The sequence below is a fragment of the Osmerus mordax genome, chromosome 19, assembly GCF_038355195.1.
Source record: "Osmerus mordax isolate fOsmMor3 chromosome 19, fOsmMor3.pri, whole genome shotgun sequence".
NCBI lineage: Eukaryota > Metazoa > Chordata > Actinopteri > Osmeriformes > Osmeridae > Osmerus > Osmerus mordax.
The window spans coordinates 8,734,263-8,744,833 of record NC_090068.1 but is presented as its reverse complement, the minus strand read 5'-3'; the positions used below and the strand labels follow the sequence as shown (position 1 = coordinate 8,744,833).

At 44.6% G+C, this 10,571-nt stretch overlaps 2 protein-coding genes across 2 annotated transcripts; both read left to right on the top strand.

The window, feature by feature from the left end:
* The first annotated feature begins 419 nt into the window (after positions 1 to 419).
* On the top strand, positions 420 to 2,054 carry LOC136963127 (cerebellin-1-like). The gene is made up of 5 exons (XM_067257150.1): positions 420 to 444; positions 772 to 889; positions 1,070 to 1,249; positions 1,367 to 1,498; positions 1,621 to 2,054. Exons 2-5 carry the CDS (start codon positions 802 to 804, stop codon positions 1,926 to 1,928), a joined length of 708 nt encoding a protein of 235 aa, XP_067113251.1. The 5' UTR covers positions 420 to 444; positions 772 to 801; the 3' UTR covers positions 1,929 to 2,054.
* A 1,968-nt stretch (positions 2,055 to 4,022) lies between these two features.
* Positions 4,023 to 8,784, top strand: LOC136963128 (transgelin-like). Its single transcript, XM_067257151.1, has 5 exons — positions 4,023 to 4,177; positions 7,358 to 7,545; positions 7,646 to 7,817; positions 7,932 to 8,034; positions 8,152 to 8,784. Exons 2-5 carry the CDS (start codon positions 7,366 to 7,368, stop codon positions 8,294 to 8,296), a joined length of 600 nt encoding a protein of 199 aa, XP_067113252.1. The 5' UTR covers positions 4,023 to 4,177; positions 7,358 to 7,365; the 3' UTR covers positions 8,297 to 8,784.
* Positions 8,785 to 10,571: the final 1,787 nt, after the last annotated feature.

Here is a 10,571-nt window from a genome sequence, read left to right as displayed (position 1 = left end):
TCTTTTATTTTATTATTGTCCGCTACTATCTATCTTATTATCAAAAACTTCACTGTTGTAGGTAGCTCAGTGGCACAAAGCTTTTCATTGTACTTGTACACTTGTGTATCCTGTACATATGACAATAAACTTGAATTGAATTAAATTGAAATTGAATTGTCCAGCCCAGGGACCTCGGATGTGGGGAACATGTGGGAGGGGAATGGAGGAATTGTGCTGGTACATAACTAGGTCTAAATGCAATAAAACTCACTTGGAAGACCATGAAGACGTCAGTGTGCTAGCCGACTTGGCACATCCTATCCCTCTCTGGGTTGACTTGTCTGAAGTACCTTCTGTCTACCTGTTGGTTTTGGAGCCTGTAAATGTTGACCTGTATGTGAGGGCACACGTTGGAGCTTTCATAGGATCCAGACCAGAGGAGAGCTTTCTGTTGCTGTCACAGTGAGTACAATATAATATTAGTTGTTAGGACAAAAAATGCATAATCCATAGCCTAATGCTAAATGCTAAATGAATTATCTCTGGATAAAAGCGTCTGCTAAATAAATAAATGTAATGTAAATGTAAATGTTTTATTTGCCAAACCATCGAAGGAAGCCTTTGTTGAATATTAACAATCTACAGTCAATTGAAATTAAGTCTAATCTCTCATATGAATTAATTATTGTTGACATGGCAACTTTGGTATTAGTCGATACAGTTCTACGGATGTCAAATGATCATTTTGTTGGCTGTAAGCCCAGAGGTTAACAGGCCAGAATGTTCCAGTATTTATCTGTACAGATCCCCAGTACTGACATGCAAGCTGCAGTGTCTCATCTGCTCCTCTTGGGGGTGCTGTGTCTCAACTTCAGAGTCCAGGCCTCAACTCTGAGAGAAGCAGCAGGTACTGCCACTCAACCATTTCCACATGTAGGACAGAGCGCATCTAAACTCATTCTATGCCATCATTCTCCTTCTCTAACACGTTAGTGCACCCAGCGAGTGTGCATCTGTGAATAACGACCGCACACATCTAGAAGGTTCTCATGTGCAATCCCTCCCCTGTGGTGCTGTGGTGCGTCAGGAGAGTTGGAGGGGGTCCTGCCCTGTGGTTCCTGGGACTGTGAGTGTGCGTTCACCCGCCAGCGAGGCTGCTGCTGTGCCTCAGGGCAGTTCCACAAACTGGAGGAGCTGGTCTTCCAGCGCATGACCGACCTGTGGAGCGGCCTGTCCCGGCTGAACGACCACGTCCAGCAGGCCACAGGTGAGGGACAGAGAAAACCTGCTGAAGCTGAAAACAAGCTGTTTTTTTTAATGTTTTTTTTAAAACTCTGTTTGTTTATGTGTGTGTCTGTTTGTCTGTCTGTTTGTCCTCTAACAGAGGGGATGGGCGTGGCTTTCAGTTCCTCCAGAGCCCCGGGCAACCAGTGCTACGGCCCCTTCAACCGGAACATGCCCATTCCCTACAGCGTAATCTCTCTCAACAATGGCAACGGCTACAACCCTGCCCTAGGTACACACGCACACACACAAACAGACCATTCACCTCAGTCCACTTAACACCTCCATTCTACATGACACAGATTCTCCAGTCTGGGATCGAATGTTTACCGGTCTGTCCCTGTGTGTCAACAGGGGTGTTCACGGCCCCTCACGCCGGCCTGTACTCTTTCAGCTTCACGGCCTACTCCAAGGAGCCGAGCGCCAACGACAGGCTGTACTACCAGGTGCAGCTGATGAGGAACGGCGAGGTGATGGCGTCCACGTGGGAGGACAACAGGGAGGACTCGGAGGACAGCGCCACCCAGACCGTGCTGCTGGCCCTGGAGAGGGGAGGCCAGGTTTACGTGGACCTGTTGCCGGGACGGCAGCTTTGTGGAGACGCCACGGGCCGGAACAGGTTCTCTGGCTACATGCTGTACCCTGCTGAGGCCCGGGGCTAAGCCACAGAGACACACAGGCCAGCCATCACCACACACATCCATATGGTCTCTGATCCTAGACAGTCATAATCGGAGTAAATGCATTTTGTAGTTCTTGTGGGGGAGGGGAATAAAGTATTTTGAAAAGCCCCTTTGCATTCTTTTACAGCTAAAACTTAGGACACAATGTCCTCAGTAAATCAAGATTTGTTATGAACGTTTGGGCATATCTTAACATTATCTCATTTACACCATGTCCTGACTACACTATCTTTACAACTATATCCCCGTGTTTAATGTTAAACAGCCCATTAGTCTTGGATACATCAGACTGCTCAGTCACCATATCACCTTGCTATACCTGACTAAAGGCTCCTGTGAGACACTGCAATGTACCACTTACCCAGAATGTGGAATTTCACATTGGTGTGCTTTGGCCGTAGTCTAGTTGGCTCTCTAGTTCCCAGACTGAGCTTTCTTCTTTCCTTTATCTTGGCCTCCACCTCATGACCCTCTCTTGCTTTTCTAACATTGTTTTACATTTGAATGAACATTTTTATCACTTAGTACATGCTTTATCCTAAGACACGTACAAAGAGGGGATATAGAAAGTGCAGCAGAAAAGAATGTACTGCTTCTTTTGACCAGGTATCGCTAGCAACGTCTCAATGGGACTCTCAAAGGTATGCAAAATGTAATCAAATGTGATTATTGTGGGTTGGTATTAATTTAGACTAAGTGATGATGAGTTAAGATGAGACGTGCTTCTCTCAGATACAGCACTCAGGTGGGGTATGTCCCAGAGAGTGACAAGTTAATCCAGGAGGCCTAACAGTAAAGAGCTCTAGATAAGGCAAATGTGATCAAACACATTTGACATTGGGAGTATCTGATTTATGTCAAACTAACAGAGCTGTTGTCACACTCTCTTTTCCTCCGACTCTCTTTCTCTCTCTCCATTTCTCCCCCATCATTTTGCCTGATGAACAGTTGATACCTATCCCCCACCCCTTCCTGCCCCCACCCCTTCCTGTCTCCACCCCTTCAGACTGAACATGAAAGCTACACCCACCACACCCCCCAGGTTGCTGACGAAACTCCTTTGGAAGATGTGCATGTTCTGTGATGCAAATCTTTGTGATTAGAACCAGTAATGTTCCTCCCTTCACAGACCAGCTGACTGGCAAGTGGGAGAACATTGCGCAATGCTTTGACGCAACACTTGAATGACCCACATGGCTTAGCTATTACTTCACACATCGCCAGAACCTTAGAATGATGTCATCTCTGAGGTCAATGGTCTACCTCAGTGACCTCCCTGGAAATGACACTCCCTTCATGATTGGGGAGTGGGGGGTTCTGTACAGCGATGTTATACTAGGACTATGGGTATGGGGCATGGGGTGTCCATGTTTGCAAGTTCACTAAAAGTGGAAGGAGTTAAGTTATATGTCACAGGACAGTTTTAGAATCTACACTGAAATAACTGAAAACAAGTGTTCTCCTCACGCATTGGCCCCTCTCCCATTCTTCCTCAGTTCTGTTTTGAGAGTACCTTTCAGAGTGGGGAAGCACAGCATTCCAAGGCTGCTTCACATTTCTCTCTATGAAGGTCTTTTTTCCTGACCACAAATACCACAACATTTCTACACAGGCACTATGCAATCTGCCATCTACTGGGGATTCCATGGCATCTCTAATTATGCATGTCCCTCTCATTCAAACCCCCCGCCCCAAAAGCCACCACCCCCTCAACCCTTCCCCCCCTTCCTCCTCCCCCCCCCCCCTTCCTCCTCCTTCCCCCTCAAAAACTGAGTGGTAAAGGGAGATATTTGGAGAATTCCTTTAGCTGACCAACCAAGCCCTTTTGGAAACATGCCCTCTCACTATCCTGCTCCCAAATAAGGAGCCACACTTAAACAGGGGAAAAGAGAGGGAGGAAAAGGGTGTGTCATAGAATGAAACAAGATGACTAGCAGCCCATCGATATAGAAAAAAGAAAGAAGAGAAAAAAAGGGACACATCCTTTCAGGGCTGTGGTTTCCTCCCCTTATTTCCTCTCCTCCTCCTCTCTCTCTCTCTCTCTCTCTCTCTCTCTCTTAATCTGAACTGTGGTGAAGTCATTTCAGAGTAGTGTGTTTGTTCTTTTCCAGCCGGCACTCCCTACGAGCAGACTCTGTACTTTGTTGTGAAAGGGAGCATTTGGAGGGCAACAGACTGAAACAGCCACCTGCACTCATCTCACCTTCGACAGCTCTCAAGCAAACACTGTAAGTATGCACTGTACTTGTCCACTTGTCTTTGGTCTGTTTGACGTGTACTGCGGGCACCTTGTCGTGAAGTGTTGTCCTCCGGTAGCCATCTCGAGTAATCATTTACTATTTCAATTTCCTGGTTTATCAAACATTCTCAAAATGGTGTCGCGTTAAGTTCTGGTGTGGCATCTGTTTTAAGTGCTTCTCTGTAGCTTAGAGTCCAGGTATGTGGTAAGACTGAATGAAAGAGGGAACCTGATACAACCTATTGAACACATTTGACCGCTTTTGGCCACTTTCTCTATCCTAACACACAAGTGCACATTAATCTTTCACTGCATGGCACATGGAAGGCAAATCATTAATTAATTCCAGGAAAATGTAATAAAGCCACATTTGTCACAGGTTTTTCCCTTCTCTCGGTTTCTGTCTGAATGACTGCTCTGTTCCCCTCTCACTGTGACCACTGAGTCACTATCAGATCCTACTCTTTATCAGATCCTGCTTCTTATCTCATTCTACTCCCAGCACACCCTCTCATACTCTCCTTCTGACCGACAGCCCCATGAACAGGGAGACAGATTGATGGAAAGTTACAGGGTGCTGCCCATGATAAATGTGTTATATAATTGAAATGGAGACAAGGCAAGTCAACATGTGGTTAGTGTTGTGTAATAAACTGTATGTGGTCCCTCCTAATTTACTACACACACGTACCCCGGTACACATCCTCCATGTATCTGGGGGAGTGAAACTGTGTATGTTCTAGGGATTTGGAAAACGTTTTTGGCATGTTTATAGTGCAAGATAAGGGTACATTCAGTGGGTTGAAAAAAGAACAGAAAAAACATTACTTTGGGATATGCTTCAAAGAATCTCTAAAGAACATACTGTTTGATCTTTTTCAATGCTATTCGTAACCTTGAGATTGTGAAACAGCTGTTTCACATCCGTGGCTTCATCCTTTTACACTGCGTATGTGTTGGTGGAATTGCAATAACAGGCTCAAACGTCCAGCCATTTTGCCTGTGTTATAGTGTCACGTTATATTAATGAATGGGCTGTGGTGAGAGCCGGCCAAACAAAGTCTAATGGCTGACAAGAGTCTCAGTAGTCTGTCAGAGAGAATTGAGGGCTTGTCCCAGCAGGCCTTCCTGTCTGAACTGCTCAGTGCAGTCAGGATACAACAGGTCCAAGCCACTCCCTCCAGTCCCCCTCCTGCTAACACGATCACGGGTTATGTCCCCCTCCCCACACCCCCTCCCATCCTCCCTTACAAGGAAGTGCTGTAAACAGATCTATAAAACCGCACGTAGCATAGGGAAATACTTGTTCTTAATACTGCTATTTACATTCAAACTATAGTTTGAAGTCAGAGTGACTACAGAGCCAATGATTGTCATCCGGAGTATTCCATGCAGCTACTGTTATGGAACTTCAAGGTAGGGGCAAAGGTCAAGCCCCCTGACCCCTCATTGCTGTTCCCAGTAAGATAAGGCCTGATCCAGTCAGGGATGTGTGTCTGTATGCAGAGGTTCTGTGGGCATGGCAGGACTCCTCCAAGACAGATGCTCAGTTTGAGAAACAGACATTCAGATTGGTCAGAGCTGGTTTGGGAATTTATGACGTTAATTATGATGATTGTTGTTCTAATCTGTCTGTTGTTACAAACTGTCTCCAGTTGTGACACAATTTGGCTGGTAGACAGAACAATGCAGCCCTCTTCTGCAGCCCCACAGAACTGCTGTCCTACTGCCACAGAGAGGGAACTCTGGGACATGAAGTTGGCGCCAGTGTTAAGAGCCAGTTACTAAACAAGGCAATATAAAGAATGAGGAAGCACTATGTTTTCATAGTAACAACTGACACTTAAACTAACACACAATCAATCAAAACACAGAATCAAGATTGAAGCATGTGACCTGGTCACAAAAACACGTTGCAACATCCCCTTTGTTGGGAGAGAAATAGAAGAGGTGCACTCGACACTACCACATGGAGTTTTAGTGTGTGTGTGTGTGTGTGTGTGTGTGTATGTGTGTGTTGTTGCTAAGGCCAGGGACTTACCGTTTTCTCAGAAAGAATGTTTTTTCTTACTCTGCACAAATACAGGAAGCAAGGTATTGAGATGCTTAAGAATAGAATACCCTCTCTACCAACTAGATAGTATGGTCTGTCAGAGCGCTCTCCTAACTTTACTTTCCAGACCAGGTATTAAGAAACATGTACCTGCATGTTCTCAATTTGTAAAAACATGCCTTCCTGTACAGTGTCACAGTCAACTGTACAGGACACAAACACAGACCATGCCCCTTTTAAAACGATGCCTACTGGTTGTTGTGGTTATTTTCCAAATGATTTGATGACTTGTATCTGGACATTTGTTTAACGGTGTCCATGGGTTTGCTACCAACAGTACAGTCTCCAAACAGAGTCGTCTTCTTGGGTCATCTGTGTTGCAGTGGCTTCATACATCAACAAGAGGAAGGAAGGAAGGGACAAAATGAAAGAACAAACAGGATGTTGCATAGCTAACTCTGGGTACCTCAGGGTCAGGTTCACTAACCTTGGTGAAGTTCTGACTCGTTATCCTTCAGATTCTTCATCTGACTGGTTTTCCCTGAGGGACTCATTCTACTAGGTAGTGGTCTGTATGCATGCACTTGTCCAGTGTACTGGACAAGTGAAATAACAGCAGGAAATCAGAGTCTGTGCCATTGTTCTCTGTAGAATGCATAACCCCCAATTTCCGCATTAAGCTATGGGAAGCTTGAAGGATTGAACTTATGAACTTCTATAAAAAAAGAACAAACTCAATGACATGTCCGTCCACTTTATGGAACAGCAGTCACATGGGCCTGATACACTTAATTGTGCATAGATTTTCTTCTGTTTATGCTGACACACACATGCACATGGATCAGGAGACTCTGATTACAGGCCTATTTGTGTTGACTGTGGGCCAGTTGTCTGGGTGTGGATATAAAATATGGACCTGAACGGGAGTTCTGTTCCATCTGTTGGGTGCATGTCCCTCTCTCAACAATACTGAGAGAGCAGTAAGAGTCGCATTGCCAATGAGACATACGAACAGCCTCAATGTTCATGGATGCCTCAACCTACTGAGTCACATACGTTGTGTAAGTTCACTGTGATACATGCTGCCTATGTGACCCATGACCTCTTTCTTTTCAGGACCAGCCATGGCAAACAAAGGTCCCTCCTATGGATTGAGCCGCGAGGTGCAAAGCAAGATAGACAAGAAGTACGACCCGGAGCTGGAGGAGAGGCTGAACGAGTGGATCATAGCCCAGTGTGGTTCTGGAGTGGGCCGGCCAGAGGAGGGCAAAACCGGCTTCCAGAACTGGCTCAAGGATGGATGTGTGAGTGTCTGTCCATCTGATGGTGACTTGGGTGTGAGTTTGTGTGTGTGTGTGTGTGTGTCAAAGCAAATAAAATACTGATTGTCTCCCCCTCTTTCAGATCCTGAGTGCACTCATCAACAGTCTGTACGAGGACAATAAGCCCATCAAGAAGTTGCAGCCCTCAGGCATGGCCTTCAAGCAGATGGAGCAGATCTCTCAGTTCCTCCATGCCGCTGAGAAGTATGGGGTCACCAAGACTGACATGTTTCAAACCGTTGACCTCTGGGAGGGTGAGTCATTCTCGGTTCCTATCCCCCTCCCTCGGCCCTGGGACTGTGTCTGGGTGTGCATTGTGCTAATGTGACGCTGATCTTGTCTGCTTGTCCGTCTCTGTGTGTCTGCAGGGAAGGACCTGGCTGCAGTCCAGAGGACCCTGATGGCTCTGGGCAGTCTGGCTGTCACCAGGGACGACGGCCATTACCGCGGTGACCCCAGCTGGTTCCACAAGTGAGTCCCAGGCCTTGTCTTGACTGGAATGCTGCCTCCATTGTCCTCATACTGAGATATGTCCTGCCACAAAACTGAGTTTAGGATTCATGTATTTGTGTGTGTGCTTGTGTGCAGGAAGTCCCAGGAGAACAGGCGGGATTTCTCTGAGGAACAGCTAAGCGGGGGCAAGAACGTCATCGGCCTGCAGATGGGAACAAACAAGGGAGCCTCTCAGGCTGGCATGACAGGCTACGGTCAACAACGTCAGATCCTGAAGTGAACACGGCCAAGCTCAGTTTTATCCTGAGGATTCTCACGGCCGATAGGGGAGAAGTTTCGTCTGCTAACCTGAACAATCGGGAGAGATGCTACCAGAACATTATCGGAACCAAACTGGACCAATACATAGACCAGAAAGAAAAACAAAACTGAGACACTGCACAGATCTCTATGCATACAAACTTGCACGTACAAACACAGATAAACATAATGACCCAAGTCTGTAAAACATTGTAGAATTGTTTTATTTTGGATGTGACAAGACAAGTTGAACAAAGACACATAGAGTACACAGCAAATCGTACATTCCATTGAGATAGGGCTCAGAATACTGCATAATACTTGTCAATATTTGATGGATAAGTGTAATGCGTTAAGATGCAGATGATCTCATTTTGGCCATGTTTTTAGAGTTCAGTATTTTTGTATTTTATATTTTTGATTATGGACTGATTTTGAATAAAGCACAGTTTAATTTGAAAATCCTAATTTGCCCTAAAGACAGATTTATTCACCAGAGGACTGTGTGTGTACTAAACCCAGATTTGTTCTGGTTAGAGCTGTATAGAGCTCCTGTACCTGCTATCTTTACATCATAAGGTTTAAGGAAATAAAATCCTCCGTCCTCATACCATGCTGCAGTCTGCTGGTGGTCACTGAGGGGTCATTTGGAGGAATCTCTCTATGCTTGCATGAGATATTGTCACATCAAAAAAAGATAAAAAGAAGACAAATTAACATTTGAAACATTTCAAAAATAAAACAGTTGAGGAATGAAAGTGCTCGTGCAGAGGGAGGGAGTTCTTACTTTGCTGGAGTGTTGTTAACAAGTCTCTCTGACAGGAAATTCTCACTGATTCTGAACTCACAGCTCAACTCTGACTTAAGGGGGAGAAGGGGGAGAGAGAGGAGGAAAGAGGAGGAGTGTCAGTGGTCTCCTGCCAAGATTTGGCTTGTACATTATTCAAATTGAGTGTAGGCTAAGCTGTTCAACATGAAGTTACAGAGCAAGAGGCGAGGGACATGGAAAAAAGAGAGATTGAGAAATAAAGAATGAAAGGGAGGGTGAGGTGGGTTGAGGCATGTACAGTGCAGAGAGCAGAGTGGGGGCGGGGAGAGAGGTAGAATGGGGGCTCATAAGGAGACATACTCTCATAGTTTGAGTAATGTGATAAATTATTGGGGGATACAGCGAAAGAGCCAGATGCATAGATGGAACTGGAAGCTGTGATAATATTTTCCCTTTTGGTTCCAATTTGTCTGGTTCATAAAGTGTTTCTTAAAAAGGACTGCATGCTGCAGAAGGAGGGAAGATAGAGGGATCTCGTATCTCTGTTTCTTAGAAACGGCACAAACACACATATACACAGTGTCTCTGAGCATGCAATAAAAATGTCCTTAGATTCAGAAGTCAACAGTGAGTCATATCAACTCTGATCATCTGCCGTTTGATACTCTGGTCTGGTCCAACAGTAATAAAAAACAACAGATTGCAGTCAACGTGATCAAAACGACTATATACTGTAATAATATAAAACAAATGTATGGTATTGAGTGCAATGAACAATGGCTACCTTTTTATCACTTTGTGTTTAACTGATTTTTTAGTATATTTTTAGTATATTTAGTATATTTTTTAGTATATGTTTAGTATATTTTAGTATATTTTAGTATACTCAAATGAAATTCAAATTTCATTTGAGTTTCCTCTGGGTGTACTTTGTGAATAAACAGTAAATGTAACTGTAGTGCCACCTGGTGTATTATTTGTGGAACTGCACATGAGTGCAGCAGTCAGTGGTCACATAAAGAGTTGACCCTGTGCTGGAGGTATAAACTCGGGGAAAAAATGGGGCATGTATGAAACATCTTTAGTGTGTTTTTGAAGGGGGACTGATGAATACAGTGTTGCTGGCATGTAACCCCGCCCATCCTTTGAGAAACAATGCATTTCAGAGTATATGGAAAACACATTGAGGTGTAACAAACCCTCAGTGTCTTTTAAATTTGTAGAAACTATCCGTGGTTCTTTTTGTTATTCATTAGTCAATGTCCGTCTTATCAGTATTTTACACTGACAATGAAATCGGTCAGTTGGATTATTAGTTATAGAAAAGTTTTTTGAGGGACAGATGGCCAAAATGCATAGCCTACCCTTTAAAGCACCTTTATTTTGAAATAAGGATGACCAGGAAGTACTTCTTTAGGAAGCACTGTGGTTTTGACAAGAAGTGATTCATTTGATAAACACCAGCAACGAAGTAATTCCAGGGAAA